The sequence below is a fragment of the Sander vitreus genome, chromosome 16 (assembly GCF_031162955.1).
Source record: "Sander vitreus isolate 19-12246 chromosome 16, sanVit1, whole genome shotgun sequence".
NCBI lineage: Eukaryota > Metazoa > Chordata > Actinopteri > Perciformes > Percidae > Sander > Sander vitreus.
This window is the reverse complement of record NC_135870.1, coordinates 26841538-26864572: the sequence shown is the minus strand read 5'-3', so window position 1 is coordinate 26864572 and position 23035 is coordinate 26841538. Positions and strand designations below refer to the sequence as shown.

Below are 23035 nucleotides of genomic sequence, written 5' to 3'. Positions count from 1 at the left end.
TAATTTTACCCAACTATTACAGTTACTGTTACAATATTTGACTATTACTATTATTAACAAAATATTCTATGATGCTATGTTATTATTACTGTTATTGTACATTTGATTTGTTTAAATTATTGCTTTTTAGATTGAAAGTATATGCTTGACCTTGGAAACAGCCGATGACAAAACCTCAAGGTCTATTAGTGGAATTGAAGGTTTGTTTGTTCATAAAATGATCAAAAGCTCTCGAACAGCTACTAAACATCTACTAAAATCAACAACTAAGTTAAACTGCATTAAATTTAATTAAAACAAAAACAAAAACTAGAATGGTATAGAAGTACCTCTTGTGTGTTGACATTTGGGCAACAGCTTCCTTGTTAAGGAGATGAACACGAATCAACAGTGACCTCTACTGGGCAATGCGAGTCGTTGCTCAGTTATGGTCCAAGAATCGTCCAGTCAGAGTCTGGAATGTGGGTCATGTGACTTAGCAGCCGCGTAGGAGAAGGATTGAACGGAAACAACAAATATGGAGGTGCCTCTGTTTAACTTCACACCGGAGAGGTACTGGACGGAGGAGAAAGAGAGGGCGCTCATAGCGTTTTTCTCCAGTAAGTCAAACACTCTACAACAGCAAATTTTCATTTAATAAAAGTTGCTGTTTTCATCAATGTGTTGTTGTAAGCTGCAACTAATAGTGGCAACCGTTGCTGGATGAGACCGACGGCTGCTGGAAATGAGCGATGCAGACAGAAAACAGCAATGGCGACTAGCAACTGAAGTCTGGTTTGCAGTTATTCTCCTGAAAAGACGTAAAAAACTGCTTCTTGATTTATGTTTCTTAAAACTTGTAGGTCTGAATTTAAATAAATGAAATGAACGAAGCATGTTTGCTTTGTAATTGAATTTAAATGGCCTGGAAATGGAGTGAAGGGGGAAAATCCATATTAACTCAGTTTTTCATCTTTTTTGTTATTATTACCCTGTACCTAACGTTACATGTAAGGATGACGTCAGTATTCATATTCTAAAGTTACAGAGCTTGAAGTGAATATATTTGATTATTGTGTTCAAATGCACAATATACAATATGTTTTTACATAATGGCACACCTGGTGAGTGAAATTACTATCTTAAGGTAATGATTAATGACTCATGATGCTTCCACATATTTTTCACGTAGAAACATCCTAAAAGAAACACTCATTTGCATGAATAAAGCAACCCAATGAAACGTAATAGTCCAGAAAGCACCCCACACACCACCACTACTGAAATGACAGCCCTGTTCTGATTACAAGCCAAAATACACTGTACTATATACTGTAGGTTATATACTATATCTATTTAATGTTGTTCCTGTATACCTGTACAAAGAAAAATAAAGAACACAAGTGGACTTTTCTGAAACATACAAACAAGTAAATCGCCGACTCAAACGATTTTGATTGGCCTTGAACCAGACTAGCATACAGATTAATGATTTGATTTGAGTGGGTTTCCTTCAGCCATTTTTTAAATTGCATTGAAGATATGTACATTATTCACGTTAAAATGTCTACATTGTCACATTTTTACGATACCTTTTTTCAGATCTTGGTCATTTTTAACTTCATATGTTAAGCGGAGGAAGGATTTTAGTAATCGGACTTCTGGATCCTGAGTTCTCAGAGAAACAAGTTGAGCAAATGTCAGCAGTAACACTGATTTTTAATGTGAAACTGCCTAATTCAGTGTATTTACCTTTTTAAAGCCCTGGGTCCCTTTGTTTTGAAGAGGAGACCTCTGCGAAAAAATTTGGCTCACAGTAAAAACCTAAACGATGAACACTGAAGGAATCCGAACCGGGAGAAACTGACTGCAATGACGGCATTGCTCCGTCTTTTGTTATTGTTTTGACACAATTTCTAGTCCAAAAGTGGAAACTCTTGTTTATCTTTAATTAGAGCTTCAGATTTTTAGGAGCTGCTGAAGTGGTGGTGGTACAACAATGTGAAGGAGTTTCTATGATAAAATAACATTTGGCAGTAACAAAAAGAAATGCTAAACAATAATGCAGAGATCAAGTATCTTGTTTTCTTTTATTTCCCAGAGCATAGTTGTCTGTGGAACCACAAGTCAGAGAGCTACAAGAACCGACAGCTGCGATGGAAGACCCTGGAACACCTGAGGATCCTTCTGTCAGCTCACCCCCCACCTGTTACTTTCACAGGTAAGGATGTGGTCGGCTCCATTGATTTTCAAAGCTGCATTTTGTGTAGGAGCAAAAACATCTAATCTTCCGCTCTTCTGTTTTTCTTTCCAGTGGAAGACATTAAGAACAAGTTTAAGAACCTTCGTACCACCTTTCAGCGTCAGTACAAAATGGTGAAGGCGAACAAGGTGTGCAGGTCGGACGACATGTTCCTGCCGCAGTGGAAGCACTACCAGCAGCTGATGTTCCTGCAGGGCTGCTGGGACCAGGACGACAGCCCCGACGATCAGCCACTCTCGCTGCTGACTGTTCCACAGGAGGAGAGCCAGCCAATCCTCACCTCCCCGGGGCTGAACATCTCCTTCCTCCCCACCTTGTCCACCTCTTCGTCCTCCTGCATCCCCTCCAGCATGATGGTTAAATGTTATTGGACTGAAGAGAGGGAACGTGCACTAATAGCTTTCTACTCTGGTAAACAAAACACAGATTTCAGATTCAGAATGATTAGTTGTTACTACAGAGGAACTGGTGTACAAAGACAAAACCTCATGATGGTTTGGATTCTTACAATGACAGTGTTTCGTAGTTGATGGGTGGTGTTGTGTGTTGTTGTGCACAGAACATAACTGTCTCTGGAACAAGAAGTCAGAAAACCACAACAACCGTCAGCTCAGACTGAGGCTGCTGGAGGCTCTGAGGAGGCAGCTGTCTGACCCTTCAGTGTCTTTCTCAGGTAAATATCACATGTTCCTGCTAGTTTGCTGTTAGGGTTCAATAATCTCTGGAGGTAAAAAATACAATACCAGCAGTATTTGCACATTCAGGAATTCTAGGCACAGTGGGTAACAACTCAAATGAATTAATGAATGAATGACATATTTATATCATGTATGTATATATATATATATATATATTAGGGCTGTCAAACGATTTCGCTGAGGGAGAGGGATCGCTGAAGTTCTATAGTTAATCGCGATTAATGGCATGTTTTATCACATGATTAAAATTCTATTATTTTGCATTTCAGAACTGTTTTTAAGTATATTTTAACAATGGAAAGCAGTTCTTACCAGTGTATCTGGATTGGGGATCAAATGAATGTAAAGAAAGTGACTTTATGAACTTGACTTTAAGATTTGTATTTGTTTATTATTTATTTACTGTAAACAAAAGAAACGTGTGAATCTGTCATTATTGCACAATTCCTCCAAGTACCTAATTAAAAAACTAAAAATCCCTATCCTTAACAGAGTCAATATAGTGTGCAGTAACTTCTAAATAATTTTGATTACTCACTGACGTCCAGTGATCACCGGTTAATGAGACAGCGTTTGCACTTTGCAGCAGTTCCTGTTGGGCTGCTTTCTCCGTGTCGTACAGGCTGTGTGTGCGTGGGGCTGCTGTCCCCCTCGACGGCAGTGTATAAGACGGGTCAGAACATGCCAACCGTAGTACGTCTTAAAGACCCGAGTCTTCTACGATGCTGACAGGTCTGCAGTTGCCACTCATTTTGCAAGAGTTGTAGTAATGTTTTTGGATGTGGTTTCATCAACAGGTCGGCGAGTAGCACTCTCCAAAATACTGCTTTGCCTGAGCCCGCTAGCATCAACCTGAGTCACGTTAACTGTACTACTATGCTTATCTCAAAGGTGGTGGCTCTAGCTTGACGTGCTTCGGTGTTATTTTAATTCGGCTTTACACAATGTGCATATGGTTTTCGACTTGTCTACTGAGCCGTCTGGGAGTTTTGGAAAATTAAAGCGCCATTCAGAATTGTGTTGCTGCTGTCTTTCTCCATCATGCCTGCAGCAGTAGGATGTGTTACAAGGAAGTATGGCAGCTTGATGATAAGTAAAAGTGTGGCAAAGGGTCAAAATAGTAGCCTGTTAGGCATGACGCGAAGCCGAGTGAAGTGTAAAATAAATTAATAAATGGCGGCATGCGATTAAAAAAAATGTACGCGTTATGCTCGGCCCTTAATCGCATCACGATTAACGCGTTAATGCTGACAACCCTAATATATATATATATATATAAAAGAATAACAAAAACATAATTCAACATAACACTAGACCCGTTCGAAAAGGGATAAGTAGAAACCTAGATTGTCATGTCCTACCCCAAACTTATGTTGGCCCAAAGTCGTTATTGCATGTTTTATATTTTGTTCTTATCCTTTACCATCCCATGACCCCCAGCATGGTCCAGTCCCCCAAGTTAAGATCAACTGCTTTAAGATAACAGTTCAACATTCAGGTAAATACACTTACTTATTAATTCCGTGAGTGAGATGAGAATATTGATATCAGTCTGATAAGACATGAGATTGATATTGATTGATATTGATCTTTTCATCTCATTCTCAGAAAAAAAGAAAAATAAACAAATTTCACAAAATGTGGAACTATTCCTTTAAGTAGCCTGCCAACTGCTAAAAAAAACTGAAGAATAAATCTGCTATAGTTAAGGTCCCAGTGTGGGGCATCTACAAACTCTACAAAATATCTACACTTGTTTATCATAAAATGGTCTCATCAGGAAGCAGTGTTAAATGAAAAATGGATTTTTACAGCAGCCAAAAGACATATTAGACATTGTTCTCCTATCACACACACACACAGCTCCTCCCACCGTGCAGTGTTTGGTGTTTTTAGCCCCCAACGTCACCTTCCAGGCAGCGCAGCAATGGTTATGTCAAAGAAGTTATGTTAGTGTTAAGGTGAGGGTTAGCTGCCTGTAAGGCGACGTTGGAGGCTTAAAACACCATCGAGCCCACCGTGCACACAAAATTTGCTATTTGTGTGATCACTGATAGAGGTAAAGATGGAGCCGGAACCGGCACAACAGAGCCAGGGCAGGAATGCGTTTCTATCTTGGAAATTCAAACAGCATTTCACATTAAAGAAAGAGAAGAGAGAACGAAATATAACTGTGCACTGCAATGCAACTTCTGCTTGCCAGCAACCAACTTCCTTTCAGCGTCCAAATTACTCCACCTCCAACCTGAAGAAGCATCTTAAAGTAAGTTATTTTTTGCCAAGGGTAGTCGTCTGCTGTAGTTTTACTGGTCACCTTGCTATTTTATAGTTGACGTGCAACTTCTTTTTTTTTTTACTAGCCCTAGAGCCGTTGAAAGACTAGCCCCGTTTGACATGTTAGCTAACATTAGCTAAAATTAGCTCATGGTAGCATAGACTGCGGTTAGATTTTTGTAGTATGCAGTTCGGGACTACACATACAACAATCTATCTGCTTGTTTAGGTACACATTCAGCCAGTTGGAACAGAAGAACACACCAGTATAGGCCTGTTTAGTAAGCTGTATGTGATGGCCGCATTCCTACTTATAAAATGCAATTCAATATGGTTATTCAGAATACGTTACTCAGATTGAGTAACGTAACGGAATACGTTACAATTACATTTTTGGGCATGTATTCTGTACTCTGTAACGGAATACGTCTTGAAAGTATCCTTCCCAACGATGATTGCATCATTTGATGCAGTGTTGTTATAAAAAATATGGCTTGACTTGGTTTAATTAATTTTACAGAGCAACAATGAACCACTTACAAAAATCTGATAGAAGGAACAACCAACCGTATAAGTTGGAGAAACAAGTATTGGTGGGAGATGAGGTGAGTAGTTATTCATGAGCTCGTGTGACTCCTTTGTTGGTGTTTTGCAGTTGAAGACATGAAGTGCAAGTTCAAGAACCTTCGGACAGTTTTCAACCGTGAATACAAGGCGGTCCAGGCTAGCAGGGCATCTGACAAACCCTACGTGTCCAAATGGAAACACTATCAGCAGCTGCTCTTCCTCTGCGAGTCCTGCGACGACGACGACAGCCCAGACGACCTACAGATACTGATGCCACAAGAAGACATGCATCTGGAACATGGAAACCAAACACCCTCTTCCACCCTGAGTAGCTTTTCCTCCAGCTCCACCCAAATCAACGACATCAAGTTCGATAAACTCTCCGTTCCCTCCAGCGATGCCAAAACCAACACCAGCCCCGCATACCAAATCTTCCTCTCTGCGTCTCCAGATAATCTCAAACAAGCCAGCCAAACAACTGCTTCCACATTTCCCGCCACTCCATCGACTTCACTACCAGACACCAAATCTTGTACAAACCCCTCCCCTCTAAATTTTTCCGGTTCAGTTCAGCCTGACAGCAGACTGAGCACCAACTCCCGCTGTCACTGGAACGAGGCCAAAGTTCAGCAGCTCATATCATATTACTCTGGTTAGTGGCATTATTTATGTTGCTGTTGATTTTTTTTAAGATAAAGGGCTATGTGGGTGTATACAGACCATGCTTGATTGATAAATCCCTCCCTCTCCCGTTAGATTTGTTTCATTTGTTAAGGGACAGCTTATGTTCTTATTAGTACTTAATCATTCTGATGAATCTTTACTGTTGAATAATTGATTAGGAAACACCATCTGCATGTTGATACTGTGATACTTTTTTCCACTTGACCAAACAAATCTTCATCCTTTGGTAAGGTAATTCTACATGTAGTGCCAGTTTTACTGGTTATTAATAAAAAAAATTAAAAAAAAAAGCCAAACACTTGATGAAGTATTTAGAAATGGATCCAGTTCAAACAGCCGAGCCACTTTGGTCCAAACGACATTTAAGTGAGAGGTTATCTGATGTGTGTTTTTGCCTCACCATACAGTTTAACAGACAGGCTTTGTAATGGTGATAATGGGGCAAGAACAGATTGCTCAATACAATACCAGGGTGGGGCTCTCTCAGGAGGAAGTGACCAGTGGGCCAGATGCCTAAAGTTAAAAGCATAGTTATAATACATTCGTAGACCCAAACCTCCTCTATCAATCGGTCTTTGTAATTTATAAAAATATAGCCAGATTTTTTACCATTCCATATTAATGTCTTTGTTATCCTGTCAAACCATTTAAAATATGACAGGGGCACTCCAGAGGAAGAGATTGGATGAGGTAATTCAGCTTGGGAACACAAACCATTTTTATAACATTGACCTTCCAAATGGATCCAAATTAACTTGAACTAGGTCTTATAACTGGGGAGGGAATAAGATACCCAGATATACAATACCTTGCTCTTGGCCACTGAAATGCACCTGATTGGAAGACTGTTCTGATTTGTACCAATTTACCCTATAACCTGAAAATGTCAAGAAAAGTCAATGATCCCGAGTAGATAGGGTATTGATCTGCTAGGTTCGGACACAAAAAGTAATATATCATCCCCATAAAGCATAAGTTTGCGCACTACTCCTCCTACCATAACACCTGGGAAGCTAGTTTTCCCCCTTATGGCTGCTGCCAAAGGCTCTATGGCTAAACAAAACAACAAAGGAGAAAGAGGTGAGCCCTGTCTTGTTCCCCTTCCAAGAGCAAAATATTCAGAAATTAACCCGTTAGTTTGCACCACAGCCTCTGGGTGTGTATACAGGACCTTAATCCACTTTATAAATGTTTAGCTTTGGTGGGCACAAGTCCGCTGATTCAATCCCCCGAAGACGGTTCCCTTGCCGGCTCCCCCTCCTCCCCATTGGGAGGACTGGAGCTCGTAACAGCGGAGGATTACGGAGTCCAGCCAGAGCAACTGTCTCCATTCCAGGAGGGGAGCACCACCAGTGGCTTTCTCCTCTCTTTCTCCTCCGCAGCGGGCGGGCTCCCTGCCCACCGCTAGGTTTTTGTTCTCTACCTGTGCGAATGCCGAGTAGCATTCCCCTAACCCTGGAGATGGACGGCGGTCCTGCCATGGCAGCAGAGCTTGGCCTCCATCCCGCTTCCGATGGTCCCTTTTTTCGGCCGACTGAAGCCCACACCGCCATCTCCCCGAAACCAGGGCCACGCTCGCTGTCCGGGCGTACCCGTGTACTGCCTAGGTGGCCGCGGCACTGAACAATACCGCTTTGCTAGCATGACCGCTAGCTCTGCTGTCTCCGCCATGACCACTAAGCTTTTGGCTGTTCCCCGCTAAGGCTGGGGCATCTGATCGATTTTTAAAATCTTGAATTTCTCAAAACATGTTGACCTCTCTCTTGCTAGCGGCAGGATCTTCCGCCTCTCCCTCTTGGCTCTTGACCGCCTCTAAACTCTTGACGCGACTCTCAACCTCATTCATTCTGGTTACCAGGCCAGAGAGGACCAACTCCATCAAAACAATGGAGCGGAGAATTTCCTTCTGACCTTCTAGCTCAGTGGAGATTTTCTCTTGTGCAGCGGCGCCATTTTGACTCCTCTCAGCCGCGTCTCCACCACGAGCAAATGCTGCTTAATATCTCCACCAGCTGCTAACTTTTTAGATTTCGAAATTGTCTTGCCTCCAGGATGTTTGAGCACAAATATCTCTGGTCAGTATCTTCAAAAGGATAAATATGGAGCTCGCCCTTCTCCCAACTAGTCCGCTATTAGGTCACGTGAAACCGTCTTTGTTTGCTGGTTGCTCAAGTTGCTGGTGTTAGGTTAACAATTGGAGGTACTGTTATTGGAATTGTTGGGTCTTTGTAAATTATAGAGTGTGGTCTAGACCTACTCTATCTGTAAAGTTTCTTCAGATAACTTGTTATGATTTGATACTATATATAAAATTGAATTGAATTGAAAAGGAATAATATTAATGTGCTTTTTCTAGGGCACAGCTGTCTGTGGAACCACAAGTCAGAGAGCTACAGGAATAGGCTGTTGAGACAGAGCCTGTTGGAGACGCTGAGCAGCCTCCTCTCTGACAATGAGCCAGTCCCTTTCACAGGTAACAATGGTGGTTATTTGTGTTATAGTGTTGCCAATAGAATAATTTTACCTTTAACACCAAGAGAAATATTTCATAAATGTGATGAGAGTGTACCAAAGGCAACAAAAAAACACAGGTCTAAAAAGAGGAAGCCATATTTTATTTGATTGGTTTCAGGTTTTACAAACTCCAATTAAATTGTGATCTCAAGACAATGATTCCTCACACCATTTCCCCAAAGTAGTTTCATTGGCTCAGAGGCTAACAGTTTCTGTAATTCTTCATTCTTCAGTGGAAGACATAAAGACAAAGTTCAGGAACCTGCGAACCATCTTCCAAAGAGAACACAAGGTGGTGAGCTCAAACAAAACATGTGGTTCGGAGGACTTTTACCTTCCTAAGTGGAAACACTACCGCGAGCTGATGTTCCTCTGCGACTCCTGTGATGAGGACGAGCGACCAGAAGACCTCCATTTCCATGAACCGCATGAGTCCAGTCTCCTCCACCTGGACAGCCATGCCCTTGCCAGCCATTACTACAGCACTAACCAAACTGCTACCAAACTGAACATCACCTCACGTAGCCTCAAAGCTCCTCCCTCGCCTACTCCCCCAGACTCACAGCACTCCTCCCCCTCCTCTTCCCCCTCTACATCCTCCTCTTACACTGACAGCAGAGTGTCTGGACGCAAGCGAGCGAGCTGTCGCCTCAAGACCCCCTCCAGCGAGGTGCTAGACATCATGAGGACGTTCTGTCAAAGCCAGATGGTGTCAGCGCATGCAGGGTTCCTAAAGTATGTGGAGGAGTGTCTGAACGAGACGCCGCCAGACAAAGTGAAGAAACTGAAAAAGAAGATAATTGAGACGATCCACAGCGTGTCAGAGGAGGTTTAGTGTTTCACAGTTTGTGGAGCTCAAATCAGTCTCACTGAGGTTTTGTTTTTGTCTTATTCTAATAGCTTTCTAATAGCTATGATACAATTTCTCACCAGCTGTCATCTCATTCCATTAGACCTTGTTTTAAACCTGTATGAGGTTCTAACAGGGTCAGCATCTGTCTCCAAAACCTCTGCAATCCACACAGTGAAGAGCATGTTATGATAAAGCCCTCTACGCATATTCCGTGGCAGAATTGCTTTAGCGTGCGTAAACTGTAGTTTACCTGTAGGGAGAGCAAAGACACCAACCTGCCAAACATTTCAGCAACACTACCTTTGGATTTTACATCCCACAGCTAAACTCTGTTTAAGTTTTGACCTTGTGTGTCAGTGACGTTTCAATGTAAACCTAATCAGGTGAAGGCTGTCCACAATGTAACCTTAATGCTACCCATTATGAACAAAAAGCTAATTCCATGTTTTAGAGCTCCCCGCAGTGTAAAACTGCACCATAAAATCACAACACGCTCTTTGTAGGAAGACTACAGCATAGCTGAATGTCAGCAGAGAGGGCTACCAGGTGTGAATGGGCAGATCATAAAGAATGGCACTTACCAACTACAAACACCACCTTAAAATTACACTACAATCTATGCAGGAATGTCATTCACAAAAAATTACATTCAGCCATCTTTGCATTAATAACATAGAAATAATGTACATACTTTAAAAAGAAGAAAAACTAAGGGTCTGTCCCAATCCATCTATAAATTCAGGACTCTCTGTTGTTCCAGCGGCACTCTGGCTGGCAGCATTCCGGCTGTCCGACACGCATGCGCAAAAGAGAGCACACGCAGCACACTGGTGTACGGAAGTAAACATGGAGGCCACTAACGTCACACGCAGCAGGCTGACTTATGGGAGTAATCATGGAGACCGCAGCGCATAAAGTTAGCTTCACTACTTCCATGTCTAACCTTCACAATAAAAGCCCAACTTAAATTTGCTCAGAGCATTTTGCTAAGATGCATTTTACTCAATAAAATAGCTCAATACGCTAACGACATTTTTGCAAACACTAGATATCAAACAAAAAGCCAGACACTATATCATATTAAGTTGCTGTGAGCTGTAAATGTACCACTTCTAAGCAGAAGATAATGTCATCTCAGAGCCTGACTAGGCAAGGCCTCTCTTACTCTGAGCACCTGTCTCACCCTGGGTCCAGGTTCTGTAATTGTACTAACTTATAACACTTAACACATTACCGCTGCCAAAATAACTCTGCTTATTAAATCCATACTTTAATGTTACTTAATAACCATGTAAGCCTGTTTTGAGATTAACAGTTCTGCTAAAGTGTTAAATTTGTTAACGATAATAATAACGAGACAAGACAGCCATCATTAAACGCTGACTGTGGTGATATCAACATGCAATATTGATGAAGAAAAATTAACTAAAATGTAGTTTGCAAAATAAAAATTTCACTTTTTCATCCCCTCTCTCTCTCTCTCTCTCTCTCTCTCTCTCTCTCTCTCTCTCTCTCTCGCGCTCTCTCTTGCTCTCTTAAGCACACACACACTCACATCGCTGGCGCCAGCTATGTCCGTCTCTGTGTTCGGTCTGGTTCCGGTGTTTGATTAATGCATATTTTTGTGGATTGGCTCTCATAACAGGCAACAGTATTTATTATTATTATTATTATTATTATTATTATTATTATTATTGAGAGGACTCGGAGTAACTGCAAAACTACATTTTCAATCATTCAACCAGGGGTTAAAGTGGGTTGGAAACCATCCGAGGAACTGCCCTCGGGCACGTTCGATTAAGAAGTAAATGAATCTATTTGGCAGTTCTATACATTAGAGTTTTATTCTGCACTGGTACATGCCATGAATTCATGAATGTGGATAGTTCACACGTCTGTAATAACAGCAGAACACTTGGAGCGCTTAGTTCACATGTCTAATAACAACAGGACAGTTGAGTGTCTGTTATTTAAACTACTACATTCAGTTTTGAAGTGAGGATAACGTTGGTTTTTCATCAGATAATGATAAGATATATCAGATAAAACAAGTTTCACTAAAATGACCATATTAGTTTTGGCGAGACTAAATTAACTGAAATGTTCAATATAATTATTTTTTGGAATGAATGATTTGGGGACTACTCGCAAATACAGCAGATTTTGATATTGGGATGGACCCTAGGCTGTAATGCTCATCGCACACCAGAAAACTGTTGGAGGAAAGAAAAAAAGACTTTGCTGTTCATTTAAGGCTCAACTTCAGTGTAAACTGGTCTTTGTCTGCGTCAAGTGGGCATTCTTTTTGCATTTAGTTTGCTAGCATGTTACAGTTTAGTCATCCAGTAACATGCTAACAGCATATGCTAATGTAACCATAGGCACAAGTCAGGATTTCACTAATTTGAAACATAAATGACATACATGAATATCAAAATACATTTGGAATGTCAGAATGCTAAAATTAGTAAGTTAGAATAAACACTAGAATGTTAACTTGCAAAAGGTAGCACCTTGATGCGAACAATAGGAAATAGTTAACATGCGTAAGTTAGCATCTCAGTCATAATAGAGGCATGAACCAAAGTGTTAGACAAGTGGACATTTTTATCTGTTGGTGGTCAGACAGGTCAGGATCACCAAAACCACGTTGTTCTGGACCATGTTGACTGACATCTTTGTATGGATACCACTTTTAATGGTAAAACCACACCTGAATTTCACCTAACTTCAATAGATGGACATATTCTTAAAGCACAACAGTATTTTAATACTGTTTTTGCCAAAACTTCCTCCAGAGAGTCTTTCCAAGAAATAAAATAAAAATAAAAAATCACACAATTTTTTTTAACTTCAGCTTCATTCCCTGTGCTCAAACTACATTTTTGTCCTACTTTGTGGTTTTAATGTCACGGTGATGAGATTAATTCCAAAAAGACCTTCTGGCACCATTTAAAATTAGAGTTTATATAAATGCATTTTTAAAGACATGCTTTAATATTCAGGGCTGTATTTACAGTAAAATGTTACTGAATTTAGTCATAAAAGAATGTTACCCTTTTGTTTTCTGAAGTGCTGAAATTCAGAAAGGATGATCGAACAAATGTCTGACCTGTAATGTACCCCTTTCATTTATTAGCGTTAGCCCTTATGTCACAAAACAAATTTGGAAATGTTGAGTTGGAAAACCTGCACTGTCAGTAGGAACTAATAACGTATAATGTAAAATTTTAATCAAACTTAACATTGTAATGTGCTTGCCTTTATTATTGAAGATGTTGTGATGTTAATGGGAATTATAATATTTAAGTAGCATAACTTTTTTGAAGTAGAAGTCTGAAAATAACCTTTTGTTTGATAGTCAGCTTGTTGAGGTTTTATTACTCTTATCTCATTACCAGCTGCTGCACATCTGTAAACATTTTTAAAGCTTAAAGGCCTATGAAAATGCTATGCATGTAAAGACTTTTAAATGTTTAAAAAAGATGTTCTCATTCAATGTCAAACATTTAGGTTTTGGTCAAATCCAAATCTTTTAACGCAATAATGGTTATTTTAGCACCAGCTGTGATTCACAATGTTTTAAAACCAGTTTTTATATAAGAATGATTTATACTGTATCATTTGTTTAAATTTGACTTAGTGCCTATTGGAATCACAGTAACTGTATTCCAGTAAATGTGCAAGAATTTGTCTTCTCAACTTTGGACTTTAAATATATATTATTATTAAATGTACATGTACAAAATATAAGGACCAGCGAAAGGAGTTTTTTCCTTACATCAATAATCATATTTTTGTAATGAAATCATCTTCACAAATCAACGTTACTTTCACCAGGGTTAAAGTGTACTGATATTGAAAATATTTTAAAGTGGGGGTTGCTGGTTAGCTCATCTGGTTGAGCGCACGCCCTATGTACAGTTGGCTGAGTCCTTGTCGCAGTGGCTGCAGGTTCGGATCCGACCTGCGGCCCTTTACTGAATGTCATTCCCCCTCTCTCTCCCACTTAATCTGTCCTATAAATAAAGGCAATAAAAGCCTAAATTAAAGTATAAAGCAAATATTTAAAAGTAATTAAAAAGGTAACTTTACAGGTTACTGGTCTCGCATTCCCAGACCTTCCTCCACAGCGCTGCGGAGGAGGGTCTGGCTATACCACACAGCATTCCGGGATGGGAGAAAAACGTGCTCTGGTTTATTGAGATTTCTTTAAACCAATCACAATCGTCATGGACGGCGCTAAGCTCCGCACGGAGCCGCCGCAAAAAAAGCCTCGGGAAGGAATTCATTTTGGTGGAACGTGTACGTTCAAAAGTTATTTTAGTCGTGCAAGAGAAAACTCAGATTGGACAGATAGTCTAGCTAGCTGTCTCAATTTACCCTGCAGAGATCTCATATATTGACTGGAGTTTAAAATTCCATCACAAAGAAAGCGGAAGGAAACGGACATCAGCGAAAAGACATTCATCCGGTGGAATTTCCTGCGGCACCGGAGCAATCCCGGAAGTGTGGTCGCTTAACTCCAGCTATATACACAAAACTGTGAAAACTACAGTTGGAAGAAAAGGTGTAAAACTACAGTGAAATATCAGAATTCAAAGGATAGTGAGTATTTTCTTCAATCGATCATCTACTTTTTTGAGGCAATAAAATGTATATTCTGTATTGCAATGATGTTTTGAGCGGCCTTTAGGAAGAGTTGAAAGTAATTCTCATGCACACCTCTAGATGGCGATCTAGGATAACATACTACGTACTCTGCTGTCTCCTCAGCTGCTGTCTCCTCAGCATTTGACTTTAAAACTGCTTTAAATCAGATTTATTTATTTCCCCTTCAGAAATAAAAGCTTTGTGGTTGACAAAATCTCAACTCATGGTCCACTTACAGTACTTGCTTTTTGTGGAGCTTTTTACAGTATCACAGACTAGTCCTGCATTTAACCCAATCCAGCCTGATTTACTCCTGTTAAAAATGATCAAGTTAAAGCTCAACCCAAACCTCCTTCACTGGTATAACTCCTTTATTAGAAACAGGATACAGTTGGTTAAGGTTAATAATAGACTTTTTTCTCAGGGGCCAGGGTTGTATTAGCTCACCCGTATTGTACATTGTATACTGCAGATTGTACCACCAACCAGTGTAGCTCCAGTGTGTCCAACCAGTTTCTTTTTAAATACTCAGATGATTCTGTGTTATCGTCCTTGTTAACTGAACGTGAGGAACCCAGACTATCAGGGTAGTGTTGAATGGCTAGTGCAGTAGAATGGTGTGACAACAATGCTCTTATTATCAACACTAAGTGTGTGTACTTTTCTTTTTTTATGCAAAGCTGCTTGGGAATCATTGTAAACTGATAATAAAGTTTGTATTTTACCCTACAATATAAATAGCCTGGTCCTACCAGACTCGTACATTTCATTTGGAAAGAGAGTCTGCCCACTCTCCATTGACAAGTGTTAACTTCCTTGAAGGCGGGTACTCTGTTGAAGTTTAAAACTATTGGATATGCCCAGAGCCACTCTGGATCTGTCATAACCAATCGCTAACGTTTGGTCGTGATGTATCGTAGCATCACTAGCGTTCGCCTTAGCCAACTCCTTCACCACTAACGGAGCGAGCTGGAAAATCAAACTTTTCCCGAACCCCGTGGGAAGGAGGGCCACAACATCATGGCCACCAACAAAACTCAGCAAAGATTGTTCTTGCTCGGGCTTTAACTTCTGGATATTCGGCAACATTGCCACAACGGACCTCTCAGCGTATACATACTGGGAACTATATTCTCAGAAAGGCAAAGCACTGCTACTTCTGCTACTTGGGCGGAGTGATTTACTTGCAGCATCTGAGAAGCACCGTGGTGAGGAGCAGAGAGTAGCAGTGCTTTGCCTTTCTGAGAATATAGTTCCCAGTATGTATATGGTTAGAAGATGGCTGTGTCTCATGTGACATTATTTGTACACGCTGTGACTATACAAATCACAACATGTAAATAGGAAAATGTTGGCATTATTTTGTCACTTATTGGGAGCAGTAGGCTAGTTGGGGCCGGTTACCTCCAGGATCTGTGCTAAGCAAGGCTAGCGGTGGGGGCGTCAGACAGAGTTACAACGCGCACGAAGATCAGAAGGGTATGTATGGACTTATCTAACTCTGGGGGATACAGTGAATAAGCTAAAGTCCCAATAAGTCGCCATGTTCCTTTAACTCTATCTGTGGATGGCTACCTTAGTGGCTACCTTACCTACAGGCCAGTAGCCTGCATCAATGTTGTGTATATTTAAAAATAAATCACTAATAGGCCGATTCATCTTTGCTAATATTATGTTGGACTTGTATGTATGTATGTATGTATGTATGTATATTTTCAGACATATTTAAAATTTTGGACAATAGATATGCCATGTAATTCTGATTCGCTATTCCAGGATGGAACCACTTGGCAGCCATCTTACCTGGGTTAAGTTTTAGAATTGCTTCAGTTGGAACCAATGGGGAAAGAGACTCATGTTGTCTTTATACTCCTTATATTTTTCTACCAATACATGGTTTTAATTCAAAGTAATGACTGTAAGACAACTGTGCCTGTCTAGAACGAAACAAAAAATAGAGATTTGGGTGTTTTTTTTTAATATTATTTCTCTTTACAAACCTGCCCTACGTATGGCGTTGAAGAAAAGCTCATGGAATCAAATTGCATCTGATAGCCTATTCATTATTAGTTACCTTCGGGATAGATGAAGCGGTTGACCTGCAGAGGTTTTCAGAGACAACAGGTAGGCTCTTGTGTCTCTCAGGACCTGGCTGATGATAGGCCATTTTTTTCTGGCCAGATGGCAGCCTTTGTACCCTTGCCCTGGGGGTTGCGACTAATGAGGATGTCAAAAAGGGTGTCTATAACCTAGGTACAGTCAAATTTGTTGAAATGAAATAATATGTCAAACAAGGCTTTCAAACCATTGAGTTGATCATTAATCATTAGTTTCCTTGCTTACACCAGATACTAATATCAATTGAAAGGCTAATATACAACAAGTAAGGCATCTCATTATGAATTTGTGAGCTTAGTTGGAGCATTAGAAAATGCATGACACATCTAAGAACATCATGTGGATTTTCATGCACTTGGTCTTTGAAAAGGTTCTTATGACCTTCAATTGAACTTCACTTCAATAAATCAATCCATAGGTAATATTGTTGGACTTAGATTGAATCTCTTACCTTAATGAACAACAAACTTTGCATTATTAGTTTAAGAGAAAACTGCTACAATGTTAACGTTACTAAACGTCCTATTTGAGGTCAAAAATCAAACAACTAAAACAATGTTTGCTGTTTATAAATGCTGTTAAGAGGTAGCTAGCAATCACCAATAACTGACATCTCAGCCGGTCGTTACTAGGTAAAGTAACTAGTTCACCTACTTTTATAGTTAACGCCATTTAATGTTTTATGTGGCGTTTTCTTTTGCGTTCCTTCCCCGGACTTTTGCAGAGCCACCGACATTCATGGTTCCCAGACGATAAATCACAATGTCTTCGGTTGTCCTTTAACATGAGGACGGAATTTGTTGGTTTAAGTGAAATATCTCAAAAACTATTGCATAGATATCCATGAAATTTCTTTCTTTTTTCCTACATTCCGTCCTTCCTTCCTACCTCTCTCCTTTCTTTCTTTTTTTCTTTTTAATTTCTCATTTCCTTTTTAACTTTTCTTGCCTACCTCTCCTTCTCTTCTCTTGACCCCCCTTTCTCTCCCTCTGTCTCACTCTACCTCACTCCACCTCTTTCTCGGTCTCTCTCTTTTCTTTTCGCTCAGTGAGTCGCAGTAAATTCTATTGTGATGCTAAACTGATTTTCGGAAGAGAGAGAGAGAGAGAGAGAGAGAGAGAGAGAGAGAGACAGACAGACAGACAGACAGACAGATAGAGAGAGAGGTTCGGATTTCTGTTTGAGCATCTTGAAATTGTATGACTTTCTACTCTCAGTAAACTTTTTAACCTTCTCCCCAGACTCTAACTGATAGTTTCGGGGTGTTGCTGAGTATATTTGCCGGAGAATCAGCTCTCTGCGCTTCAGGAATGCACTTTGCAGGAAACGCAGCTCGGTGCTCCGGCACCTCTGTCTTTCCTTTTTCGTATCGAGGAGTTATAAATGAATGAAGGAAATGCGCTTGTGAAGGAGAAATCGTTTTCTGCAGTCCGGTTTCCCCTTCCTCAGTCCGCCGGGCCGCAGCCGGGCTGAGGAGCGAGGAGCCCGGATTGAGCGCTCGCTGGCAGGGACATGGAGAACGGTGTCCAGGCGGGGCTCCAACAGGCGGCGGGCGGAGGAGGAGGAGGCGGCGGCGGCTGGGTGCTGGTGGAGGCCCGGCTGCAGGGAGGAGCGCCGTGGGGCTTCACCCTGCAAGGCGGCCTGGAGCACGGAGAACCGCTCATCATCTCCAAGGTAGTCTACGATACTTTTTCCTCGTTGTGTCATCTCATTATATGTGTTACACATTGTGTGATGTATGATATTTTCACTTTTGACATCTCCTAGCTTACACTACTGGGACCTGTACAGTCAGTGTCTGTATATGACATAATGGGCTAATAGCCTACTTGGCAGTAGTCAAACAATGTAGCCTGTTTATTTTTATTAATCTACAACTTGTAGATTAATAAAAGTCTTGTAGACTACAAGACTGTTTGTTTATAATTTAGCAATGTCAGTGTTGGAAGTAGCAACAATTAAATAAAGGCTACTACTCCATTACAAATAAAACTCATGCATTTTAATTAGTACTTAGGTACAAGTCCTAGTGCTTAAATATAACAAGTAACTTGAATAGCTTCCTTCTGACCAATATTGAGATTGAAATGTAAAGAACATCCAGCCAGTATTGCACTTCCTTAAAGTTGGGTGCCTTAATAAGAGACAGATTTAAAAAGAATGATCAAAATAAAGAGGCAGAGACAGAGATATCCTGATTTTTTGTTATGGGTCATGCTCCGAAAACAGTGGAACCTATATTTCCTATTATGCAACCAATAACATTTAATTTTGTCCTCCCAGCCTGGTGAATTCCCACTTTTTTTTTAAACTTCACGCCAACAGTTTGGATTTGCAGTTATTAAAAAGTGAAGTCTCAGTAGGAATAAAACTTTGGATGTTATCAGGATTACGTTCTCCCTGTGGGATAGGACACATACATTATACTTCAGACCTGTAACAGTTAGGCTATTTGTGACCAATTTAGCAAACATTTTTTACATGTTATAACTGGCGTTAAATTTGTGGCTAGCAGCTGCAGTTTCCCAGTTGTGGTATAGCCTATAATGGTAAATCAAATCTCACAATGCTTTAGTATTTCATCTGACTGCTGTTGATATGGTTTAGTTAACAGGTCCTCACTGTCGCTGCTAAGCTAGCGTTGGCTTCACAGACAACCCTGAAACCTGGAGTTACTGATTCAGAGATTTTAAGGTAATACGCTTAAAACAATGATATGATGTGCTCAAAAGCACTGAAAAACTGAAAGTATCTGACAACTGTTTACTATTCACTATTTGCCAATCACACTCAACGACAAGTGAAAAAAACATAATGCGACCAGCTAATACTAGATTGTTTACCTATAGGCAAAGGCTGTCATTTAAACACCACACAGACACAATTAACTTCCTGTACTTCCTCAACAAAACCATCTTTAGACAAGTCTCAATAATACAGACTCCTGTGTGTCAAAGCCGCATTAATATGAGTCTGTTATACCATTGATTTGTTCCGCGTTATCTTAAACTGCACTAAACCTTATCCCTAGCCCCAACCAGTCATCTCTGCAACATCTAACCATAACCTACACCCAATTTAGGGAGGCAGTGCAATGGGAAGCACATGGTGAACACAATTCAACAGGAAAACAGATTTTGATGCTAGATTGGCATGCAGAGTTCAATTTTGTAGTTGCCCAACTCACTGAATTAACATTAATTAACTACGGCTGACTAAACAATTGTTATTTTAGCTAGCAAAATCAATGGTTGCTGAATATTTATTTCACCTCTTTTAGCTTGTTAAGGCATCATTGATAAAGTGAGCTGTGTCTAAAGTGTGATTAGGATTTAAAAAAGGTGAATCGCTCAGCACTGACTGACTGAATACTATGGACTGATAGTCCATAGTATTTTAATGACTGATGATTTGTCATGCCATGTCTGTAATAAGGAAAGCGATCACTAATGACTCCCTTCTGCCTTTGCAGCCATGGTGGCCTCATTTTATTAAAATGCAAATCCGCAGGCTGGTGTGTGTGTGTGTGTGTGTGTGTGTGTGTGTGTGTGTGTGTGTGTGTGTGTGTGTGTGTGTGTGTGTGTGTGTGTGTGGAGGTTATTCTGGGACGGAGGCCAAACAAGACGGGTATACAAGAATGTGAATTATGTGTCATGCTTTTATTTTTTATTTTGTCTCTCTCAGTTCATACCAAATCTGAAAACACAGTGAAAACGCTTTCAGGTCCTTTTTGTGAAGCTCTCCATCCACACTAAATCTCTTCTTCTTCCGCCTTTTTTCAGCAAAAAGTAAAGGTGAAGAGATTTGGCACTCTCAGATTGTTTATCATCAGTGCAGTACACTTTTTGTGGTTCTAAGCTTGTGTCAGAGGTCACAGTGAAGGTTTCTGTTAAGCCAGGTGGTTCAGCTCAAGTTAAACAGTTTTAATGAGTCTGAAACTGAAGGTCTCATGAATCGCATCAAACTGAATGTGTGCAATAACACTGCCAGGGTTAGGTTAGGTTAGGTTAGGTTACTTTATTGGTACCCGTAGGTAAACTAGTTTTACAGTCTAAGAGGCAGGACATCCTTAAAACTTTGTAGACCACAACACATGCAACACACAAAACATTAAAACATATACAAACAGGTAGTAAAACATAGAAAAAAAGGAATAGAAAACAGTACATGACCAAAGTGCTTGTGCATTTTGTGCAAATAATTTTACTGTTTGTTTAACAGAGTGATTGCCGCTGGTACAAAACTGTTTTTAAATCTTGTAGTTCTGTAACCAGGAACTTTTAGCCTCCATCCAGAGGGGAGATACTGGAATTCCCTATTCAGAGGGTGTAGGCTATCTTCTTTGATAGCCATAGCTATCCGCTGTAGTTGTTTAGCATACAGGGATGTGGGGTGCAGCTGGGGCTCCCCAGTCAGCTTACTTGACCATTTTATAATTTGGTTTAGGCGAGAGAGGAGCTCAGTGTGTATAGCATCGTAGTCTTGCATTGCCAGACCTACCTCCACAGCGCTGCGGAGGAGGGTCTGCCTAGTCCACACAGCATTCCGGGATGGGAGAAAAACGTGCTCTAGTTTATTGGCATTTCCTTAAACCATTCACAATCATCATGGGCGGCGCTAAACTCCGCACGGAGCTGCTGCAAAATAGCCTCGGGAAGGAACATGTTTTGGTGGAACGTGTACGTTCAAAAGTTGTTTTAGTCGTGCGAGAGAAAACTCAGATTGGACAGATAGTCTAGCTAACTGTCTGGATTTACCCTGCAGAGATCTGAGGAGCAGTTAACCATAGTCCCCATAAATCGACCAGAGTTTAAAATTCCAACACAAAGAAAGCGGAAGGAAACGGACATCGGCGAAAAGACATGCATCTGGCGGAATTTCCTGCGGCACCAGAGCAATCCCAAAATTGGAACGTGGTGGATATAGACTAATAGCACCGTAACTAAGGGCTGGTCCAAGGCAAACCTGAGTCAGCCCTAACTATAGGCTATCAAAGAGAAGAGTTTAAGCTTACTCTTAAATGTGGAGATGGTGTCTGCCTCTCAAACCGAATTATGAGCGACTCGTGTTCATGAGATAGCTGCAGGGATGGTTTTACTAGCTGGAGCTTACGGTGTTTACTCTGATGTTTGCATTAGAAAACTTGACTAGCCCAGGCTAGCATAGTAAGCAGGAGGTTAGCAGGAGATTAGCAGAATCAGCAGGAGCAAGTTGATTTCCCGATCATAAATGTGGATCCTGATGAGGGACTCATAGTCACATGCTATTACTTCTAGATTGAAAATGTAGCATGTGTTTGGGATCCTGTCAGGAACGTTCAAACTTAAGCAAAGAGCAAAGGCCTAAAGCAGACTTTACCTTGCTAAAGCATTGTGTGGCAGTAAAGTTGCTGTATAAAATGCTAAAATTTTATACGTAAATAAAATGATGAATAAAAATACCAAAATAGGAGCCGGGTTATTTCTTTTAAAACATAAAGAATAAGCCACAGACATAATGTACACTTTATTCACAGTAAACAACTGTTTCCACAAATGCCACACTGCTACTGGATCCTAACCTCGAGGTTTGGGACCTCCCGGTTAGATTTAGACACATGTTGTATAACTATATTTTGTGTTGCCCTTTAGTACCACTCAACCTGTGAAAACAGTTGTAGAATGTCATCTGTTTCTCTGCCTGTGAAGGAGTTTGGTCAGTTCTGAGTAAATAACATTGATGATGCCATAGTAATGTTGTAAGGTTTAGCCCAATGGTGGAAGGAGGAGGAGACATGGACTCAGTTCTTCACCTGGTGCTTTGATTTATTTCTTCCCCATTCACAGGGAAAGTGCAGTAGTGCAAGGATGAATTATTACAAAAATATATCAAAAATAGCAAAAACCAAACAAGGAAACTAAGTACAAACTATTCAAATTATCATACCAAACAAATATTAAACAATACAAAAGCCTAAATCAGGCCCTGACTATTCTTCCCGAGGAGCCTCTGCCTCCTTCCTTTATACCTGAAGCCCCTCCTACAAGACAAACCAAAGTTAATTGGAAATCAATCAAACCCCTTCATGTTACCTCAACATTCCAAAAACATTTCTGGCTACATTAATACACAATATACCAACTATAAAACCAGAAATTAAATGTTACATGCTGAACAAGTTTCTCAAAACAGAAAGCTTTAGGCACTCCAGTACCCCCCTCTGTACTGGCTTACACTTGGACCGTTCCAGGTCTTCCCCCCCTATAAATTACACCAAACTCTGTCACTTTCTGTTTGCCACTTCGACCCAGATCCCTCCTTGAAGATGAGAACAGGTGAATGAGACATGCAAACATTTGGATGACCTTGGGTAAATCCAATAACCTAAAATAAATAACTTGAAATTAACTGTGTATGTGTCGTATTTATCAAATCATGATTTCTACTCTTTCG

At 40.5% G+C, this 23035-nt stretch overlaps 2 protein-coding genes and 1 long non-coding RNA gene across 4 annotated transcripts in view; 2 read left to right on the top strand and 1 right to left on the bottom strand.

Moving 5' to 3' along the window:
* The first annotated feature begins 514 nt into the window (after window positions 1-514).
* Window positions 515-11296, top strand: LOC144531465 (uncharacterized). Its single transcript, XM_078271620.1, has 7 exons — window positions 515-599; window positions 2081-2200; window positions 2294-2653; window positions 2802-2915; window positions 5870-6433; window positions 8822-8938; window positions 9213-11296. The coding sequence occupies exons 1-7, from the start codon at window positions 518-520 to the stop codon at window positions 9812-9814; spliced, it is 1959 nt and encodes a 652-aa protein (XP_078127746.1). The 5' UTR covers window positions 515-517; the 3' UTR covers window positions 9815-11296.
* LOC144531466 (uncharacterized) lies at window positions 2561-17702 on the bottom strand. The gene is made up of 3 exons (XR_013503220.1): window positions 17258-17702; window positions 16560-16734; window positions 2561-2650 (listed from the first exon to the last, which is right to left on the bottom strand). It is a non-coding gene; the product is annotated as an uncharacterized LOC144531466 (long non-coding RNA).
* A 57-nt stretch (window positions 17703-17759) lies between these two features.
* The window catches only part of shroom3 (shroom family member 3), a 122887-nt gene continuing 117611 nt past the window's right edge, over window positions 17760-23035 (top strand). For both annotated transcript variants that reach the window (XM_078271614.1, XM_078271613.1), the window contains exon 1: window positions 17760-18277. In XM_078271614.1, coding sequence (XP_078127740.1) covers window positions 18116-18277 — 162 coding nt within the window. In that variant the 5' untranslated portion in view covers window positions 17760-18115. The remainder of the gene's footprint in view (window positions 18278-23035) is intronic.